The 23,676-nt window shown below is 33.0% G+C and overlaps 1 protein-coding gene across 14 annotated transcripts in view; it reads left to right on the forward strand.

Annotated features, from left to right (window-relative positions):
• LOC116848903 (cubilin) overlaps positions 1-23,676 on the forward strand; it is a 53,172-nt gene that overhangs the window by 19,491 nt on the left and 10,005 nt on the right. For 8 of the 14 annotated variants that reach the window (XM_032825466.1, XM_032825474.1, XM_032825470.1 and 5 more), the window contains 11 exons: positions 2,800-2,826; positions 2,982-3,193; positions 4,559-4,766; positions 7,417-7,625; positions 10,437-10,662; positions 10,810-10,995; positions 12,699-12,944; positions 13,025-13,245; positions 16,358-16,540; positions 16,625-16,754; positions 16,860-17,044. In XM_032825466.1, the coding sequence (XP_032681357.1) occupies positions 2,800-2,826; positions 2,982-3,193; positions 4,559-4,766; positions 7,417-7,625; positions 10,437-10,662; positions 10,810-10,995; positions 12,699-12,944; positions 13,025-13,245; positions 16,358-16,540; positions 16,625-16,754; positions 16,860-17,044 (2,033 nt within the window). Of the gene's footprint in view, positions 1-2,799; positions 2,827-2,981; positions 3,194-4,558; positions 4,767-7,416; positions 7,626-10,436; positions 10,663-10,809; positions 10,996-12,698; positions 12,945-13,024; positions 13,246-16,357; positions 16,541-16,624; positions 16,755-16,859; positions 17,045-17,426; positions 18,484-19,263; positions 21,465-23,676 lie in introns of those variants that run through there. The other 6 variants (XR_004379029.1, XM_032825476.1, XM_032825478.1 and 3 more) reach the window with 6 other exon arrangements.

A 23,676-nucleotide genomic window follows, 5' to 3' on the forward strand; every position in this document is an offset into this window, starting at 1 on the left:
ACATTATTGAAATTCAGAACTTTAAAATCTTCTAATCTTATATATCATTATACAGGGTGAGTTACTACAAATTGCCTTCTGAGGTATTTTCATAAATATTGATTTTACGCAAAAATTTTTAAGACAAAAATTAAATAATTTTAAAAAAGCTACACTTTGGCCGCCTTAGTTTTTTTTTTTAAGTGGAGAGACCAAAAAGTTTTGAAGTTTAGAAAACTCTATTTTTAATTAACCGTAATTTTAGAAAATGGAAAGACGAATCCAACGACCTATAACATCTTGATCATGCAGTGATCTTGAAATGAAAAATTCAAAGAAATAGGAAGAGTAGGTAGCAGTGGCGTAGCCAGGGGGAAGGGGGGCTGAGGGGGTTGCAGTCTCCTCGAAGTTAATTTTCTGGGTTACGCTAAGTGAGATAAAAATTTTTTCGAATGACCTTTTTTTGCTTGTCAAAAATAAAAAGTACAGTCCCCCTCCGAAACTTTTTTCTAGCTATGCCACTGATAGGTACTAAAAATAAGAATTTTTCAAACAAATCTACCTCTTATTTTTCCTGTTTTTCTAAATCTTTTCATTTCAAAGCCACAGTCAAAGTGTTACAGGTCGTTGGATTCGTCTTTCCATCCTCTAAAATTACAGTTGATTAAAAATAGAACTTTCCATTTAAAACAAATTTGATGACCTTCAAAATTTTTTGGCGTCTCCACCTAAAAAGAATTTAAGACGGTAAAAATATAGCTTTTTCGAAATTATATAACTTTTGTCCTAAATATTTTTGCATAAAATTAATATTTATGAAGAAATCTTAGAAAGCAGTTTCTAGTAACTCACCTTGTATATAAAACAATTATTAATTTGTGTATATTAGTTTTAAATGGATACCAATTTGTTTTCTATATAATAGATGATATAGTCTTAGATTTACATAAAAGTAACATTGACATTTGTTATTTTGTAAGTCGTCATTTTGTATATGTATATAGTGATATATAAAATTAATCTTATTAAAATGATTATTTTAAGCAGGAATATTCACTTCTGATTAACTTGAATTAGTTTGACGTTTTAACTCTATACATACAACAGTACTTTTTTGAGTGATATTTCTATGATAGTATTTTTATGATATTCTAAAAATAGCTAATACAAAAATATTACAACTTATCATATGCCTGTTAAAGGGCGTCTACATTGGAAGTAAGTAGTAAGAAGTAGGAAGTAAGAATAAGAAATTGACCAATCATAGTTGATTATTCTTCTCACATTCGACTGTGGTTGGTCAATTTCTTACTCTTACACACACACACATACACACACACACACACACACACACACTTCCTACTTCTTACTACTTACTTCCAATGTAGACGCCCCTTTAGCCGTTGTGAAAACGATATGGCGTTTAGGCTTTGTGATTCAGATAACCAATGAAACGAAACTTTTCAATGTCGCCTCTCTGTAAATCTAAGGTTCCAATAGACGGTTATGTATATATTGTAATATTTTGTAACGCAATAAAGTTTACTGCAGTTCTTACTGATTTTCCGTACAAGATTTCTAATACTAATTTCTGTACTAATTAAAATCTTTAAAAGTAACAAGTAACCGTAATGAGTTATGTGTTTCAATAAATAAGATTACTTTTCAAAAGAAACTTTCCAACTCTGTCATTACTTCATTTATTCGCAGCACGAAATATACATAGGTTTCTGTTATTTTAATGATATAATTTTGTCACAATCACTTCTCTGTCGATGTAAGTTTTAAGGATGACGGAATACCTATGTAAAATTGGCACGCGACTTTAACAAAAAAAATCACGATTATATTTTATTTATATCTCATTTGTACTAATAATTAATAAAATAAAGATAGGATAGTCAGCACTTAACAATGAGATATCTCAAAACGACTAACATCATTCGAACAAATATCTCGCATTTGTATCTGTTTGTACCGCTTTTCAAATCGCTTGCACCTCAAAGGGTTCGGAAGTAAGCATTTTCAAAGTTTGCCAAAAGGTTAATATGCAACTTCACCATTTATCGAGATATCCCAAAACGGCATTTGAAGAAGGATCGTTTGTACCTATTTGTCTCCTTTGTATTCGTTTTGTTTCCACACGAGGATGGAATTACAAAATTCTGAAGAACTGTATAAAAGGTAATTTTGTTAATTTTAAAGTTATTCTAACTCTCTAGAAACTGCTGGTTAATTTGTATCTGTTTGTACGACTTTTCAAATCGTACCTCAAAAGATACATAAATTAATTAAGTATTAAGTACATATTAAGTTATTGACGTATTTTGAAAATGCTATACTTTCAAATCTTTCAAGGTACAAACGATAACAAAGTAGCATATTTTTAAAATTGACAAAATTACCCATTTTGCACGGTTTTTCAATATCCCACAATTCCACTCCCGTGAAGGTACAAATGAAACGAACGGCAGTGCAAACGGGTTAAAACGATGTTCTTTTGAATAGGTTTTGGCCGTTTTGAGATATCTCGTTGTTAGACGCTGATTATTTTTTAACCCTTCCTGCTATTTTATTAACTATTAAAGTACAAAACTAAAGATGATACAAACGAATATAAACGAAATATAATTGCGATTTTCTTGGTTAAAGTCAGATGTCACATAGGTTGTCTGAACAGAGAAATAAGCGCAGACTATAACATTCTGACGAATTATCACACCCCCTAACCGATGCATGCAGAAACGATTAGTCAAATTATGAAAGATTACGAGTCTAAATGTATATCTTGTTTGCACGCACAATTTCGCCGGCCTATAGTGGATCTGCTGTGGGAGAATTACCCGCGTAAGTGTTCGCAAGTTCGCACAAGAACCCTAATTATAAGAATTGATATTAATTATTAAGAGCGAACCTGTATCTCGCAAGATGTTGTCGCGCTTTAGAGAGACGACACGCGAGTCGTCATGGATCAGTCGCGCCGATAAAACTTTTAATTTCAGCTGTGTTCACGAATACATGGACATATACTCGGAGATACGATCGGAGAACACGACTAAGCTGATAGAAACGCCGTTCGGTGGTCGGTTCTGCGGACCGATCCCACCTCGCAGACGGGTTTCTCTCTATCAGGGAATCGCCCTCAGTTTCTACACCGACAAGAATGTCACGCTACCGAACGTTTTCAGCGGTATTTACAAATTTATCAACGCCTGTAAGTGTCCCGTCTCGATCAGTTTCTAACGACGCATATTTATTTCCCTTCTCGTGTCTCGCAGAAGAAAGGGCGACGATGTCAAAAATTTACAATTCGACGACGACTAGGTAGAGGAAGAGACAAAGACCAGATAGCACAGAGTATTAAAAAAGAATTCGAAAAGAATTCATTCGTGTGGCACCAATTCTGAGTTCATTTTCAGATGCAAAAAGAATTCTTCAAAGTTCAGTTCAGTGAAGAGAATTCTTTTTCCATCTAAAAATGAACTCATAATTGGTGACATACACGGAAAAAAAAGATTTGGTTGAAATAAAATATCTGGTCGAATATGAACAATCCAGAAATTCCGATTCTGTAGTAACCCGAATTCTGTTTAAGTTAACAAGATTTTTGGTAGACTAACCAAACATGTCTGGTTATTTAACTCTTTTTCTTTCTTTCTTTTTGAGTATTTCATTACAACCAAACATATCTGGTTATTTAACCAAACATTTCTAGTTATTTGGTTCAATAACTAGACATGTTTGGTTAATCTACCAAAAATCTTGTTAACTTAAACGGAATTCGGATTATTTCAATCGGAATTCCTGGATCGTTTATATTCGACCAGATATTTGGTTAATTCAACCAAATCCTTTTCTTTCCGTGTACTACTGAATTCTTTTTAAATTCTCCATGCTGGGAGAGAGAGCGCCGAGTACACGCACGATTAATTAATCGAAAACCTCAGTTGTAATGAAATACTCAAAAAGAAAGAAAGAGAAAGAGAACACCGATCTTTTTGTTCAATTGAAGTACACGATCGAACATTGTAGAGAAACATAGTAGAGTTCGTCGTCGGGTTGATCAATTTGAGATTTCTAGTTATTTGGTTAAATAACTAGACATGTTTGGTTAATCTACCAAAAATCTTGTTAACTTAAACAGAATTCGGATTATTTCAATCGGAATTTCTGGATCGTTTATATTCGTCCAGATATTTCGTTAATTCAACCAAATCCTTTTCTTTCCGTGTACTACTGAATTCTTTTTGAATTCTCCGTGCTGGGAGAGAGAGCGCCGAGTACACGCACGATTAATTAATCGAAAACCTCGGTTATAATGAAATACTCAAAAAGAAAGAAAGAGAAAGAGAACATCGATCTTTTTGTCCAATTGGAGTACACGATCGAACATAGTAGAGGAACATAGTAGAGTTCGTCGTCGGGTTGATCAATTTGAGATTTTCGGCCCGTTTCTCCCCGTGGCACGGAGTGCCTCGCTCACCGGTGAAGCGGTGTCATTTGCGCGCGTTTGTGCGAGTTACTTATCCCTGGGGGACGTAGCCAACGATTTTTAATGAGTTTTACGTGACGTTCGCAGCCGAGTACGAGGTGGGCACGCTGGCGCCGAGCACACCGTGCTCCTTCACGATAAGCGTGCAGGAGAAACGCAACGGCAACATACTGTCGCCCACTTATCCCGGCAGCTATCCCAAGGACCTCGTTTGTAGCTATCAGTTTATCGGGACCGCCGGGCAACGCGTGCGACTGGAGTTTCGCGACTTCGACCTGTTTTTCGGGGGGCCACAGTACGTATAAGCGAGCCCGCACGGGAACTGCAAACGTTCGAAACAGAGCCCCGATAAACGAGAAATTAAACGGCAAAAAATTTATTTCTAAAAGGGAACATTTCCTCGAAAGCAAAATTTTCAATTTCTCCGATCACAAGATGTTCATTACATATATGTTGTGACGCGCCGATTTCTCAATTAAAGTTTATTTGTTTTAGTAAAAATATTAATTCTCGGATACGTCGCTAATCCTGGACATTCTTATTGTGTCGATCTTTTAAATCGATTGTCGTGGGAAAAATATACAGAAACTTTAAACAAAATTTCTTGCATTTTGTAGATTCGTTGATGCACAAACATTAGTATTATCAAATCGATTTCTCTCTCGTTATTCTATATAAAAAAAATTAATGAAGTGCGGTGGTCGAAAAATGTATAGTTTACTTGATATTTCATATTTTGCGCGGAAATTATTAGTATAAAATGTGAAATATCTCGGAAAGTATTTACTTTTCGATGATTTTACTTGAAAATTTTTATACGTAGAATCGATTTAAAAAATACATTTTATTAAAAAAATTAAAGTTGATTTTGATAGGACTTTTCTCAAGGCCATTCTAAGGTCAAATAGTAGTACATTGAATGGGATGGCATGATAGACCGTCCTTTCGCCACCAGGATTTTCTATAACTTCCTACTTTTTGTTAAAGATGATAATTATAATCCCGCAGATTAAGTTTATAAAGCTATACCCATTCTTGCTTTATTTAAATCCTTTGGATTTAGGAACATGCGTCCCTAAGATTTGTATTTAAGGCATGCTGGTGCAGGACACTTGCACAGAATATGTATATTGTCCTCTGGCTCGTTCTCATAGCGCCAACGATCGTTCTGCTCGGCTAGTCTCAGGTTGAAGAGATGGGTTCTGAATGTAGAGTGTCCTGTTAAAAGTCTAATATCCATTCTCATTCTTATCCTGCTCACTGTCTGGAATTTTCTCTTCTTAGGAGTAAGGATATTCTTGAGTAGTCTAGCCACGGTCTTTCAAGTTGAAATTCTGGCTATTCTTAGGTGTTGAAATCTTGACCACCACTAAAGGGGCAAGCAAATTATCTAATAGCAGATCAGCGATTGAAACCCTATCCAAGTCCTATATAGAATCATTTCTGATTTGGAATTGTATGTAAACACTAGCAAGTCTAAAGTGTATTAAGAAATCGCCTTTACTTGGATCTCTGGTCATCAATCCGAATAAAGTGATTCTAGGTGGTCGTTCTAGGACCGAAAATTCTCACTCTGTAACGGTCATTGTACCCCAATTCATCTGTGTATCAGATTTCTAAATGGAAGTTTAAGAGGATGTCAGGTTTTTTCCATTCCTTTCTAGCGAGTATGCATAGAAATTCTACCCAGATGTCTTTGGAGTACATTCCATGCCAGCGCAGAAATTCGTCCAATTCTTTTTCTTTACGGCATTGATTATCTTACTATAAGACTTTTAATCAGATCTAAAAGCCTCCTTGTGAACCTATAATCCCGAGTCCGCCGCCTTGAAGGCCTTCTTTACCTCTGCCCTGAGCTCAGTCAGCTTTTTGTCCCACCAGGGAAAACCGGACTTGCAGCGAATAGATCTGCATTGATAGTTTGATTTGTACGCGCGGCGTGAATGCCCCCGTTATGACTTCAGACACAAAGAGTGGCCTTATTAAGTTGATGATTGTTATGAAAATTGGATGGGCTTTGCCGTAACCTTTCCTGTACATCATCTCTATATTCTTTCCAATTTGTGCACTTAGAATTTCTCCCCCACTTCCGCATAGTTTTGAAGGGCCTGATGAACGAAACATGTAAGCTCCTTTGAGACTCTTCAGTTCCGGGCCAAACTCGTCACGTCCTCCGTACAAACTGTAATATCTATTATCTCTTGTGTTCTGCAGTCTATGATGGTAGATTCAATTCCTTTGTTAAGAATTTACAGATCTGTGCAATGAAGAAAATCAAGAGGTTAAAATCAAATAAATATTACTCTCTTTTTATTTTTTCCAAATTTTGCAACTTTTATCTGAAACATTTTTTCTAAAACTTCGTGATTTCTAGATATTTAACTGTCAAAAATAAAAGGAGATACTCTGTATTTTATGTTCAAAGCTTAAATATTCATATTTAAAACCCAAAATAATAAGAATGTCTAGGATGACGCGTGTTTGGGCAATGAAATTTCTATTTTATTCAAAATTTTTAATTCTATTTAATATGTTCACTACTAACGTCGTATTTCCGTGACAAGGATAAAAACAATGTAGTCTGCCAGGAGAGTTTTCTAAAAAAATAGTGAACGTGTTAAGTGTTTTTAAATGTTCACGTTTTTGTGTTTTCTACATTTCTTGTTGCATCGAAGAGAGTCCAAATTGAAGACTGGAGAGTTTGATGGATTCTTTCCACTATTTCTTTGTATCGCAATTTTTCATTGTAGATATTGATTAACACTAACATTATCTGGGACATTATCTCATAGATTGTCAAAAATATCAAACGTGTTTGCGTATGAACATCAAAAGGAAACTTCATCTTTGTTGATTTCTACCGATATATCGTGCAATGGGGGAAATATTATGAGAACTGTATAGCTTGATTTCTTTTAACGCGAAGATTTCCTCGTGATCTGCAGTTGTCCTTTGGACTACGTGAAGGTGTATGACGGTATCGACAATACCACAGCCGTGATCGGCACGTACTGTGGTCAACAGCGAAATCTGGTGCTATACTCCTCAGAGTCTAGTTTGTACGTAGCGTTCGTCACATTAAAACGCACCGCAAACACCCAAAACCGTGGATTTAAGGGCATCTTCGAGTTCTCTGAGAGTTTCGTCAGCTTAGGTAAGCTTTATCAGTCGTGTCATTTTGTCTGTTTCATTTCACGCCAAAAGCGAGATAACGTATGCCCAAAATTCTTGCGTGCCATTTCCAAATAAAAAGATATTTATATAAAAGAATACTTCTATTTGCTTAAACATACTTATAAAATATCTCGAAAACTGTCCTTTTCGTTTAACAATCAATAAATAGCCATAAAATTAACGTAACATGCAATCTTTCTCTTTAACCTATATTCCTTTATGATTTTGTCATGTTACTTTTTCGGCTATTTATTGGCTATCAAGGGAAAAGATAGTTTTTGGAATATTTTACAAGTATGCTTAATCGATCTGAAATGCTTAATCGAGCGTCTTTCATGCAAATATCTTTTTTTTTTTTAAAATGGCATATAAGAATTTTCAGCGTGTTATATATTTTTTATTTCTAACATCATAATATAACTATGGCAATACCCAAGAGCTTTAGGACTCGAATGCACGAGCTACTTTGTGGCGTCACAGAGAAGTGCCACAGGCCTGTACAGACAGGCTACTTTTGTGGTGACCAAAGTAGATAAAATTACAATGTCTTGAACAGGTTTCAAGAAGAGCTATAAGAATATGTAATGAAAAATAAGAGATCTCATTAAAAGAAATTCAAGGTGATCTTCCCTTATAGATATCATACTAAGAATCATTGATAATTATTTATTTTCAGTATTAAAAATACTGGATAATAAGTAATTATCAACGATTCTTAGTATGATATTTCTATAAAGGTTATCCTAACCTTGGCGACGCCACCTAAAGTAAAACTGATAAAATCAGTAAATAGATCTTTTTAAACCCTACAATTTTTATCTAAAACATTTTTTATAAAATTTATATTTTTTGAGATATTATGAGATCTCGACCTTTTTTATATACACTCTGTATATACAGGGTGAGGCAATAACTATTACCACTTTAAATATTTTTCAATCCATGTAGTCTAAAGGAAAATTTGTCTAACCAAATAATATAGTACAAAAAGAGCTATAATATGGCGATAATGACTTTTGTCCAGGTAGAGACACTTCAGAGATATCAAGGTCATCTTCATTTTTTAAATGGAATTGATATGTTTTGTTTTCATCATATGATAGAATTCATCAAAACAAGTTCAAAACATATAACACAAAATCATTGAACAAGATTAAAAGTAAAAAAGTGATAAAAAAAGTACGGAACGTGCACGATTGACTGATTTTTATTTTATTTTTATTTTATTTTATTTTATTATTAGTTTGTCCTGAGAACCTGCTAAGATGGCTAAGATTGTTCTTCAAATGGATACATCTTGCACGTTGGACTGCTTTATCGATACTAATCTGTTCATGTTCATGTTTATGATATCCTGTGAATATATTAAGATATTTTTCAAAGTGTTTGTTTTCTTTCCTTGAAGTATCTACCTTCATTAAGATGGTATCATTTCAATGGAAAACACTGTTGAAAGACATTTTAGCATTTCTTATCTTCGCAAGTCTCAGGACAAACTAATAATAAAATAAAATAAAAAAACCAGGCCACCTAAATATCTCCATCAATTGTGATACAAAAAATATTTTTTACGTAAATTGAATGGTATGAAGAGATCAATATGTTGCAAAAAAGATTATTTTTTCAAAGTCATTTTTTTCGGAGTTTTTAAGGTCATTGATATTTTTTTTTAATGGAATTTAGGTGGCCTGGTTTATGTGGGACACCCTATATATCACTCTAAACCGTTTGTAGCGCCACGAAAATGCATTTCTCTGTGGCGCTTCTTTGTGGTGCTACAAAGTACAGCTCAACTACATATTCGAATCCTTAACTATTAAAACTCAGCTTGTAACGCAGAAAAAGGACTAGCTAAAATATAGCCGCAGTGTTAAAATGTGTTTTAGAAATAGGGACGACTAGTGTCGTTATTATCGAATCTCAATTTATTAGTTTCTTGAACTTAGGCACTTTAGCAAAAAATATTCGCCGCTAAATACACACAATAGTAATAAAATTATATTCCTATTTCTAAGATTTTTATTATTTTTTTAACTAAAATGTTTCTTAAGATGTTGTAGTATATGATTATTTTATCTGAATCAGAGAGAGTTAGCTATCTAACTGATATTATATTAATATCTAACTATTTGATATTCGATATTACAATGTATTTAAAAAACTCGCTTTTACTCAAATCGGATTCGAACCCAGGATTTTGGATTGTGGATCGTCTACCTTTTCACGTGCTATGCTACTTCTTTAATTGATAGATCTGCCATATATTATGTACATATTTTATAATGCATAATTATATAAATTTCTAACAATATAATATGATATCGCAAAGAGTAAACAAGTTAAAAATTATATTTTCCCCGTAGGTTTCCTCTTAATTTAGTTAAAACTATAGATAAGATTTAGTAGTTTTATTTCTATTCAGATTAATAGTAACATCTTGCTTCTTATTTGACAATTAATGACATAATGCTTGTACGTGAAAATTGGTAGGACGAGCTTTGTAAGGTTAATTACTTACAGAATTGAATGCTCAAGATTCATGCGCGTAAGATATTTAGAAGAAGCTGTCGTTATTTTAGCTGTTCAAACACATGTGTGTGTTTCTAATTTCAGCGAATAAAGTTATATCTCACAGCGAGTGCATTCTGCCTGTGATAGCTAACTCTTAGCAATAGAAATTAGCAAAAACAAAATAATTAGTCTTTCAGCTAAGTCCAAATCTAAAATTTAGTTGATATTATTAACAAAAAGTCATTTTATATGTATCGTCTTCACGGCCTTGCTTGTACAGACTTCATAACGGTGTACCAAGGCGAGCACATCCGCGGATCTGAGTGCGACCAGAAGATCCTCAGCAAGAAGGAGACCTCGGGAGTCGTAGTTAGCCCAAATTTTCCATTTCCTTACATACCGAAGGTCGTCTGCCGTTACTTCATCTACGGGATGCAGGACTCGCAGCATCTCGAGCGCGTGCGACTAGAGTTCGAGACGTTCGCGATACAGATGGCGGCGGGAGAGTGAGTCGCCAGTTGTCCATTTTCTGTTTTCCCTTTTCTTCGTTTTTTTTTCTTTTTTTTTTTTCTTATAAAGATTGAAAGCGTGCGGACGGTACGTGCTGTCGTTTCGCGCATCTCGCATTTTCCAGATTTCTGTTCATGTTTCAGAACGTCATGCACCGACGGCTACTTGAAGCTATACTTGAAGGGTCAGGAGGCGACGGATTCCTACGACAAATTCGATTACGAGATGTGCGGTAACAAGAGCAATCCGAGCTACGTAGTTAGCGACGGGCCAAGACTCGTGATGGTGTTTAGTAGCGGCGAGCTGCAGGCGCAAGGTTTCAAAGCGAAGTAAGTGCAAGTGCGTGACACGGCATACGCAGCGAGCGCAAATTATAAGAGGACAATTGAAATTATGTAGTGTAGTATTTGGAATTATATGTGAAAACGCACGCGTCAAACGGGGAATTCACGGAAACATTGGATCTTTAGTGTGTGTTTCTAATAGACCAGGCTTGGGAAAGTTACTTTTTAAAAGTAACTAGTTACAGTTCCCTTTGCTGAAAATGTAACTAGTTACAATTACAAGTTACTGATTATGAAAAGTAACTCGTTACTCAAAAAGTAACGAGTTACTTTTAAGTTACTTTCTTGAAATGATTGTAAATTATTATTGTAAATACAAAAATCTTACATTTTAAGCTTTACTAAAATGTAAGAATTGAATTTTATAATTAATTATCAAATTTACAATATTAGGTCTATCCACTTAACAAATTTCAAATCTGTACTAAACATAATAAAAATTTAATAATAGTCTTGTAGAGATAAAAGAATTTAATCACATGCTCCATAAATACGTTGATAAATTTATTACTATATAATTTTAATTTTATTTTACGTTTCCCAAGTAACTATTAAAGTAACTGTTAAAAAGTTATTAAACAAATAAATAATAAAATAATTAAAGTTATTAAAGTTATTAAAAAGTAATTGAAAAAAGTTATTAAACAAGTTACTAAAAATAAGTAACTAAGTTAAGTTACAGTTACAGGTGGGAAAAAAGTAACTAAATTAAATTAGATTTACCGAAAAAAATGTAACTGTAACTGTAACTTCGTTACAAGTAACGAGTTACTTCCCAACCCTGTAATAGACACATTAATTTTTTCTGCACATTAATTTTTTCTTAAGCCGACTACGCGTTTTGAGCCCATTTACAAACGAAAACATGGATCTTTAACAGTTCTAACAGATCTAAGTTAATTTTTATTACAACCGCGCATTCTCAATGTCCATTCATAAATGAAAACACTGTATTATTTAATATTTCTAACAGAGATCTAAGTTAATTTTTACCACACGCTTAAAGTCTGTTCACGAATGAAAACACTGGCTATTTAGCAATTTTAAAAGATTCAAGTTAATCTAATAAGTCGACCGCGCGTTCAAAGTTTATTCATAAAATGTAGGATCTTTAACAGTTATTCTAACAAATTTTCTTGTCTTTATTTTGTCCTTTTTATTCTTTTCTTTATTTTGTTATATTCAACAGTATTCTAATAAATTTTTTCATATTATTTCAATATTCATCTATGAATAAAATCTTAATCTTTGTATTTAGAAAATCGATATGCTGAAAAATGCTGAATCTTTAGCGGCTCTAACCAGATCCATGTTAATTTCGTTGATATAATCGTGCGATATTACGTGTTGTGTGGGGTATAATCTTACCTTAAGTTCTAATGGAATTGCTGTTATCCTTATATTTTCCCTTATATAAGATCTTATAGCATTGCATAATGCTAACGTTGCATATTTTGAAAATCTATGTATTTTATTCTTAATCTTTTCTTAATCTTAATCTATGTATTTTATCTTAATCTTTTCTTTATTTTGTTATATTCAACAGTATTCTAATAAATTTTTTCATATTATTTCAATATTCATCTATGAATAAAAATGCTGAATCTTTAGCGGCTCTAACCAGATCCATGTTAATTTCGTTGATATAATCGTGTGTTTAATACCCGTTCGTCCTGATCTGCCGATAGGTATACCTTCGAGACGGAATACAAAATACCGGGCACCGCGGCGCCCGACGGCAGCTGCACCTTCACGTATCGCAGCTCCTCCCGCAAACGCGGCGAATTCAATTCGCCGCGATACCCCAGCAACTATCCCAGCGACACGAATTGCACGTACTTCTTCTTGGCGACGCCGAACGAACAGGTCGCTCTGATCTTCGATCACTTCAAGGTGCGAACGAAAAATCTCAATGTCACGGACGGGCATTACGGGTGAGTCTCAATTACGTCGCGATTGGCATTCCGCGCGCGGGCCGGATACCGTCGTCAAACATGCTCGTTTCCATTGACAGATACGAGGTGTGTCAGGATGACTGGCTGGAGATCTACAACATGTACCGCGACAGCACGGAGAAACTGATCGGGAGATATTGCGGCACGACCGCGCCGGGCCCGGTCGAGTCGAATCTCGGCGCGCTCGGGTTGAAGGTGATCCTGCACACCGACTCTGAATTGGTCTACAGCGGCTTCAAGGCGCGTTACACCTTCGAAGTCGCCAAACCCATCTTTGGAGGTACGGAGAATCATTGAATAAAGAATAAGGAAGGAGCATGTTGCGATACATCGTGAATAATCGATTGTGTTGCATTCAGTTCGATGAATACGTCATAAATGACATACGTTACCGGAAACACAGTTTGAAGATAGTATGAAGAATTTAGAGAACAGAGATATAAAATTGTTCGCAGAAATATTTGTTCCTTATAAGAAGTGTGGAACTTTTTCAATAGCTTTGCAATGTGGGTAAAAAAAAGTTCCCATATTAAATTGCATCTTTTATTTCTTGCATTGCTTTAATGTCCCAATGAAAAATTTTTCATATATAATTATATAAAATTATATAAAATTATATATAATTATATATTATTATGTATCAAATTTGTCCATTCATGTTCATACATTCTACTTATATATATAATTACATATAATTATGTATAATTATATATATAAATTCATATATAATTTTACATAATTACGCATAAATTTATATGTAATTATACATATTGTTATACATAATTGTGTATAATTATATATAATTTCATATGATTATATATAATTATACATAATTATGTATGGACAAATTTCATACAAAATGCATGAAAAATTTTGCATGAAAAATTTTTCATCGGGGTTAGACGGAATAAAATTTGGTTGAATTAACTTGAGAATGAACGAACATAATGCGTTTTGGTCTGGCGATATATTTTAAACATCTTGGAAGTATATATAGCAAAGGAATATTAATTTTAAAAGAATAATAGAAAAATTATATTTATATTTTGCTAATATTAAATTAAATAAAATTAGTCACTTATAATAATTTTCTCTTCAATATGTTCACGCATCTTTGTCTATTTGATTAATTGATAATATTACATCGTAACATTTATTTCGATTCCATAATATCAATAATCGCATTTGATTCACGTCAAATCCTTTTAACAAAGGATTTTTTCTTTATGCTCCTTCCTGGTATTCTTTATTCTATGCGGAGAACACGTTTTTCTTTTGTTCTCTCGTGAAAAAGAAATGAAATAGAAAGTTGACTCTTTGAGTCTGGAGTACACTCGAAGAAAGTGATATCTCTGTGCAATTATAGAGTGAGAACTATATGAATTTTGTATGTAGGATTAATGTATACAGTTCAATAAAATATGTTATAGTTATTTGCGACTAAAGTTTTAGCTAACTACAAAATAATTTATTAAATTATATATATTGTAATACTACATGCAAAACTCATATAATTACCTTTAAATAGATAATTGTCATTATCATGTTTTTCTCTGAGTGCAGCGTAACGAAAAAGCACTCTGTGTGGCCTGAACTCGGCGATTGCCATACATTTCGTCCGTGTCTGGTGACATCAGTTGGAATAAAATTAAAATAATATGTTAAAGTTGGAGCAATAAAGTTTACACGCAGATAATTTTTTTAAAGTATAAGCCTTCATTAGTAAAAAAAGTACTAGAATAATCTTGTTCGGCTAGGATATTCTAATAATGTAGAGAACATCTGAAGAAAGTATGAGGAATTTAGAGAACGGAGTATAAAATTGTTCGCAGAAATAATTATTCCTAAGAAGTGTGGAACTTTTTCAATAGCTTTGCAACGTGGGTAAAAAAAATTCCCATATTGAATTACATCTTTTATTTCTTGCATTGCTTTAATGTTAAACGGAATAAAGTTTGGTTGAATTAACTTGAGAATGAACGAACATAATGCATTTTGGTTGAAGAAAACAGAATTTCTGATTCTTAGAGCCGAATTTGATTTATAAAAACCAGAAATATTTTCTTTCCTTCAACCAAAAATCAATTCAATAAATTTATTTATATAATAGTTTTGATGAATGATGACAAGCAATGCAACGCGATAGACACGGTTACAATTGTCCATCACTACTCAGAAGCGCAACAAATATTCTGTCTTTCTGCAATTCTGATAGATGCTTATGCACAGTAATATTGTACGCGTGCGTTACTATCTGAGAGAAAAATGTTTCTTATACTGGCATTACAAATAACGAACAATTCAAGCTTTAGTGTCGAAAATTATATATGTCAGTATGAAATATTTTAATTTTTTTGATAATTTCGTATTCCATACAGCACAAATCTTCAAAAAATGTTTCAAAGACGTTCTAAGGACATTCTAAGAACGTCCCAACTTTCTCTAAAGATTTTGTGCTATCTGAGTATACATATGATAAATTTATGCATCATCAAACTGCAAAATATATTTATTATTAAAATATTAAAATATTTGTTTATTATTGTCAAATATTGTCATATTACTGTCAAATATAAATTTTGATTTCATTATATTTCAATCGCGCAATATGTCTTATAAATTATATTTAATTAGTATACTATATTATTCAACAATTTTCTGCGTGTAGTACAACTGAAACTGATGTTAATCAGCTAAGTTAAAAGAGTAAATTTGCAAAAGAGAGTTTTTGAAGATGCACAGTAATTCATAGTTTTTATTTCGAACACGTACTGTATGTAAAGAAAAAACATCTAAAAAATAAAAAACTATTTATTCGGTGAGTAATGAGTGCTAATAACATGTATTTATACTGAGATACATATTATACATTTTTACATTAAAGAACTTTTTTTTAATGAGAGGTGATATATTTTTAAGAAAATATATATTTTCTCATTGAAAAAAGTTTCTCTGTGTATTAAATATGTATATAATAAAGTATATAATATAGTCTATATATATATATATATATATATATAAGTATATAAAAGTATATAATAAAGTAATATTAATATATTATACATATTTTTACTGAGAGAGAAACTTCTTTTTCAATGAGAAAATACATATTTTCTTAAAACCGTAGCTTTTCATTAAAAAAAGTAATTGTTTGTTCTATTTAAATTAAAAAAATTTAAATTTAAATACATATATCATTAGTATTAATATCTATCGAATAAATATCTTCTATCTTTTAGATATTGTTTCTTCCAGTGCATGTATACGCTCGCAACACTCAAAGAGTTAAATCTCTACTAATTGCAGTTGGTCCATGAACTAAACCCAAGCTGCACGCTCGTGTATCTTGCCCGCTCGAAGATATTAATCCCACTGAATTTATCGTGTCGTAGATTGCGGGTCGAATATTAGTAGCTTAAATTACGGTATCATAACCAGCCCGAATTTCCCAAACAAATACGAGGGACCGGCGCGGAACCTCGCCAGCAAGACTTGCAACTGGTTCATAAGGGTGCGGCCGAATCAGCAGATACTTTTGAACTTCGAGCTCTTCTCCGTGGAGGGCGATCAGTCAGGTAGCGCGTGAAGAAATTCTTAATAATGATTCTTAATAATCGGTTCGACTGCGTCAGTTTACACCGGCTCTTATTTGGTTTCAGCGCGAGGTTGCCCGGCGGCCGTGTTACGCATGTGGTACTCGTTGACGTCAACACCGCGCGAACTCTGCGGTATGAAGCCAAGCGAAGTCAAGTGGAGCTACATCTCGGAGGACAACAACATGCGGCTCAGGTTCGTCGCGATCATACTTGATGATCAATCGTTATCTCATTTCCTCCTTTCGTTTTCCTCTTTCTCACCTCGTCGTGTAACACGCAACAACACGCGACGTTACAGTTTCATATCGGCCGACAAAGCAGTGGGGCAGCAGGGCTTTCGCGCGGTGTGGACCGAAGTGAGCACCAATACCGACTGCCAAGATCAGTTTCTATGCAGCAAAAGTAAATACTGCATCTCCGAATCCCTGCGGTGCAATAACATTGATAATTGTGGGCCGGACGATGCGTCGGACGAGGAGAACTGTAAGTTTCGCAAACGTTAAAGTCGCAGCGTTTTCAGGAGCAAGCATTTCGAAAGCGGTGTGTGATTCGGTGTTTTACTTTGCTTCCATTGCGACTTAATTATCTCTCTCTCTCTCTCTCTCTCTCTCTCTCTCTTTCTCTCTCTCTATCTATCTATCTATCTATCTATCTATCTATCTATCTCTCAACGTCTCCATCTATCTCTATCTCTCTATCTCACTCTCTTTCTTTACGTAAACTATACTCTGATATTCAGTGTAATCTCCTTTGGACTGTTCAATAGACACTGTATTCTACAAAGATTTCCAGGTGTTATTGTTTTTGTGTATCGTAATACCTTCAGGCGATCCTCTAATAGTATCGTTCATTTGTATTTTGCTAGTTCAAAACACGCGCGACACGAAGAGCGAATTAACGGCACGGAGACACTCAGTCGAGAGCCAGCATGATAACGATGAGATATTAGTAACTTGTGTGTGTGTGTGTGTCACGTCAAAACAACGCGCGTGATTTCTTCTTCCCGCGTCGTGTACAAAAAACAGCAACAAACAGTACGTAATATGCGAGACGATGCCCGAATTCGTATCTTTACCTCCTTGTTTTCTCAAGCTATAATATAAAGTATACCTGAACACACACAAACATATAGACAAGTGTCATACATATATAAACCTTGATAGCACAAATCTTCCAGAGACATTCTACAGACGTTCAGAGGACATTCTAATGTCCTAAGAACGTCCACAGGATATCCATAGGATATCGCGTGCTATCTGGGAATATACAAATCAAGAAAATCAAGAAAACCGCAGAAATTGTGGACACTGTGCACGGTGCATGTATCACGACGTTTGCTTTATTGAGGAGAGGTCAAACGCTTTGTTTAGAAAAGTGAAAAACAAACAAAAACAACGAAAGAAATAATTCACGCGATTTACATCTTGATAGACGTCCCAGATAGACTATCTCATGATTATCACAACGCGAGACAATCGATGATGGAAACTCTACAATTTGTTAAATTACATTTAGTAAAAATAATATTGAATTAATCATTATAGATTTACGTCGTAAGATAATAAATTTTTTGTTATATTGATGCAATAACGAATTTACTAATAGTCTCACTCTCTATTTTCTCTCAGATTTTCATATCATATTTTACATGACAGGATTTTCATACATACAACTAACCCAGTCAGAACCACATGTTGATTCTGACGTCGATGAGGGTTGAATCAACATTGCTTCAAAAGTTGATTTCGACATCGAATCAACCTTGAATCAACGTTATGGTTCTGACTGGGTAAAGATTACGCCCTTTCAGATTTTCTCATATATATAATTTATATAACATATTGTTTTGAGCAAATTTTGATAAATCTTTCGTATTTCTATTTCATCATCTTATAAACAGAAAAAATATTCTACTATTAAAAAAAGCGATAGCTCAATTTACTTTTCTTCTTTTAAGTAATGGCTATTTTCAAAAGAAAATATTTTTCTATAATATGCTCAAGATATACTTGTCATAAATTTTAGAAATCTCATTATTATGTACTCAAAAGAAAAATTTATTCTCTTTAGAAAAATATTATAAAACTATCCAAGAAATAGTTGATTCAACTCTTTATATTAAATAAACTGATTTTTTGTTACAATTTAATATTCTTGATTGAAAAGCTAAGTTTCATTTAAGATACATTCAGAATGTATTTGAGTAAATTTAACGCTTGTAATGAACTCATGATAGATTTGCGGATATGTAAACTTATAAAAAATACTTGAAATAAGTAACATTTACTTGAATACCTTTTTCTGTGTTTATATGATAAATATGACTGCCATATGCATTACTCATAAGGGATTGCAACTTTTGCAAATCGACTGACAAAATTGACACCGTACAACTGTCTATCTGGGCTTGCTAACGACACCGGCGCGTCTCCGTGGCCAAGGTGCTTACACGCCGACGCGAATCCCGCGATTCGATCACACTCGGCCGCGTCTTTCAAGCGTACAGAAGCATACACGAGCGAGCGAGATAACGACGAACGGTTAATGTAACGTTAATAGATAGAGCGTGTCTCGGGGCTACACACGTAATAAGCGTGCGAGCGTTGTAATTTTTCTCTAGGTAAGTAGTAGTAAACGTAGACGTACGTAACAGGTGAGGGAGTGGTGGCGCTGCGCGGATGAATGATTGTGTGGTGTCGCAGGTGCAGCATCAGCCCCATTGTCACCAGCACTGGCTGGGGCCTCTGCCATGCTTCTTCTCTCTCTGTGCTTTGTGTTCGTGGCCATCTGAGCCCCCTCATGAAGCTTCCGACGATCCGGCATGCTATGATCTCCCCTCTCAATCACGTGAGTTCACTCACAGTACTGCACATCATTTACCGTATTTAACAGCCCGAATGGAATGAGCATATTCCGTGTCACTTGGTTTCCGACTTGGTCACTTTTACCACGAGCCACGACAGTCATTACTTTCGACGCCGGCCCGAGGAAGGAGGACGAGCGGGTGTTACACGTCCTTATTCAGCGTCGCGGTTCATGTTGTCAAGGTTGCAGTCCAGGTCTAACTAACAGTTACCGCCGATTATGTCGCATATAAACATCTGAATGAAAACGTACGTCGTGTTTTTCACAAAAGCGTTGCGAGCAGGAGAAGAGAAGCGCGGAACCGATGTCGCGTCACCTGGCGTTCGAGGGATCGTCGCGTTTCTGTTATCATTGAACGAACAACTCGACGTCTCGCGATTGAAAAGAACAACAAAGACTACACGTCGGCCCTTCACGACATCCGACACAGAAAACTGAAAAAGCATGTCGAGAGGGAATGCAATTACATTGGATATATGCCTTTACTAATTATCTGACTGCATGCGATTACTCTCTACTACTTGTACTCCTGAATCTCTTACGACGTATTCTCTCTGAATTGTACTATTTGCCTCTTTCTCGTAGACCCTATATCTCTTTCGATTTACGTGGAATTATATATAAATTAAACTAGGACCCGTATAAAATTTCGAAGACTCGTAAGCCCCCTGCAATCTAATGACAGCTCGGTGAGTGACCTCCCTTGAATTATAAAATTCAAATCAGTCTCTGTTTAGCGATCAATACACCAGTGAACTGTCAACGAACGCACGAGGCGTGAAAATTGCAAGAAAGAAATGCAGCTCTTAGTAATATTTCATCGCACAGGGATAAAATATTAAATAGAGATAGAATATCAACGATATAACCCTAACAGAATAGATAAATTCTAAGAAAACGGACAGAAAATCATTAGATGATTAGAAGGTCTTCAGAATCAAAGGTTTATTTCCCATCCGTTTCGACCTGAGAAGATTTCACTTATTAGTATTAAGTTGGTGCAAAAGGTTATTGTCGCGTTTGTAAAACAAAATAGGAAACTAAGAAATAGGAAACTAGAAAATAGGAAATTTCGAAGAATCAATAACTTAGTCAATTTGTTACACGGAATTTTTATGTGTTTATGCATTTTTATGCATAGATTCCGAAAATGGAATCAGAATTTCTTCATCATCCACAGTTTTTTTGTGACGATTACTTGAAATTTAATATATATGAGAGAGATTCCATATGCAGTTCGCAATTTGATTTTAATTTTATATTTTTTTATATTGAAAAGAATGCTATCAATGTTATTTTCCACAAAAAACATAAGATTACATGTAACTAACGTTATATTTTTTAGATCAAAATCGGTTTATTAAAAGTCAGATAACTAGAAAAAACTGTATAATACCAATATTTCATTTATATTTTTTAATTCAGCGTAAAACACCATTATATAGGTCACATAATTTGATCCATGTGATAAAAAATTTTTTGTAGATCAGTGTAATTTTTACAAATAAAATTAACAACACAATATTCTTTTAGACATTTAACGAGGACTACTTATTTTTCTTTTGATTTCTAAACTACCTATACTGAAAGAAATGATTAATTTCACTGACACAACTATAGTTACGTTTAGTCCAAAATACATTTTCTTATTGTTCTAACAAAAAATAGTAGCAATATGTACATAAGACTATTACTATGGTGCTATAACACTATAGTAATACTTATTACAAGAATGGTTTATCTGATACCAATTCCTTCACTATATCGCTCACTTGCTGCAAAAATGACATAAATAAAAATTTTAAGATATTTTTGTTATTATTATAAAAAGAACGGTTTCCATTTATATTTTTTATTGATAACAGTTTTTTGAAAAATCGTAATTTTTTAGTTATATCATTGTTGCAGCAAATGAGCGATATGATTATAATTATAAACATTTTTTTTCAGTGTACGAAAATTTAATAGAAAAATTACATATCTTTTGCACCAACCAAATAATATAATATAATTGGTAATATAATCGATGTACTCAGTATTAAAGAGGTTCTAACGATATTCTCTAATCAATATTTTAATAATAAAATCGTTTAAAAAACTAAAAAAGTAATTTTGTAACTATGTTAGTGAAATAAAATTTGTAATATGTAATCGCTTTTTTATTTTAAAAGATGTAAAATATTTAAAAAATGACAAAATTAAAATTATAAGACATTCATTTAATGTCAACACCAATTGTAAGAAAAGAAATATGAACATGAAATTCATTATTTTTGAAATTATATCATTAATATATTATTATAATATATAATATTATAATAATATAAATTTATTATAATATATATAATAAATTATTTATTAATATTTGAAATTATTCATGTTTATTATATTTGATAATTGATTAATTTGAATTTGAATTGAAAATACGTGATGTTATGTTAAAATGAATAATAAAATATAGAAAATAATATAAAAATCATATTATGAGGTTATTTCAAATCTCGTTAACTTAGGACGTGTATAATGTTTCTACTTATATATTGTCGATGAACTTTTTTATCGAAAGATTTAAATTTCTCTTTAACCTAATGATAAATTTTTACGTAATTCATTAAAATGTTAAATGTTCATTTTATTATGATAGTTTTACAATTTTTTAAATTTCTTATATATAAATATGTTAAAATAGAGAAGATTTATTGTATTATGGAGGTTTGACATATGCTTCCTTCCATAATACAACTTTATAATTAAATATCTTAAAAACGATACGGTGAAAATTGAAATTTCTGTTGCGCATTATTGGTTCGATTAATTTTTATATTATACACATATTATAAGTTTATTTTATATTTAGTTAAATATCTTATATTATAGGTTTATTTTATATTTAATCAAACGCTAGAACCTCTTTAAATTACCAAATGAAGCAATGTCGTGCGAAAACAATCCTCTACACAGAAAAAAGAATATTCTTTGAAAATATTTTATTTTTATATGTAAACCTTAAAAAATGAGATTACATAATGTTAAACAAAATCACTTGCATCAATATATTTTATATAATGCAACCAAGAAAAAATATACTTTTATTATTCAAAAATAATTTTCATGAATAGAAAACACAAAATATTCGATTGAGAATATAATGTTTTTAAAGCTTCTACCTTACTGGTCGCGCAACTCTTGATTGATGGGATCAGAAGCGAGGAAATGCATGCTATCTAAAAAGTAACATTTATACAATTGATTAAACACACCTCTAAAATACTTCAAACACTTTTCTTTTGTTCTAATAATCAATAAATAACTGTGAAATTGACGTGATACTATCTTTTTAATATACATTTCTTCATGATTTTATCATGTTAATTTTAGTTATTTATTGATCCTTAGAACAAAAGAAAAGTATTCGTTGTATTTTAGTATATTTTATTTCGACGTACTTTGTTTTTGGGTATGCATTTCCTCGCTTTTAAGGCGCTTTTCCTAGCCCCTGGCATTATCTATCTCTTTTTAATAACGTCAGAAGAATAAAAATATATATCCATAACCATAAAGTAACACTTGCAATCGATTAAATTATTGCATTTAAAGATTGTAAATTAATCTGAATAGAAATAGGCGAAGAAACAGGTTAAGAAGATGAATTGTATGTCACGTTAATTTACAATAAATTATTGATTATTAGAGTAAAGGGGGAGTGCACGGAATATCTTACAAATTTGTTTAATCGATTGCAAGCGTTACTTTATGGATATATATTTTTATTTTAACGCATTTTGCAAGAATTTTTAGCGTGCATTTTCTTGCTTCTGACGTCATTAAAAAGAGATAGACAATGCGAGGGATCAGAAGCCTTAACGTCAATTAAGATGATCTCGTGGCGAATAGCCAAGAGTTTTAAATGTCGAAAGAAGATATCATTATTATCAAAATAATTATATTGTACTTTTTTGAGACTTATAACATTCTAGTAAAATTATAACATTGTTGAAATTGAAAATTTTTAAGTTCTTTTAACAAAATTACATATTATTGCTTATATATGAAACAATGATTGTTAATTGGCTGTTATGCAAGAATGATCCAACATACACGAAATATATTTCGAGAAAAATGCAGATAAAAATTTCATGCATGATTTAAAAAGTACAAATAGCACTGAGATTCTTCGCAATTGTTCAAGAAGTCAAGCATGGTTAATTTTCTTTTCTTTAAAAATATTTGTTGAAAAGCTTAATCCTCAA

This window comes from Odontomachus brunneus, unplaced genomic scaffold (assembly GCF_010583005.1).
Source record: "Odontomachus brunneus isolate Ranch 3 - 2012 unplaced genomic scaffold, Obru_v1 Obru_scaffold_101, whole genome shotgun sequence".
NCBI classification, from domain to species: domain Eukaryota; kingdom Metazoa; phylum Arthropoda; class Insecta; order Hymenoptera; family Formicidae; genus Odontomachus; species Odontomachus brunneus.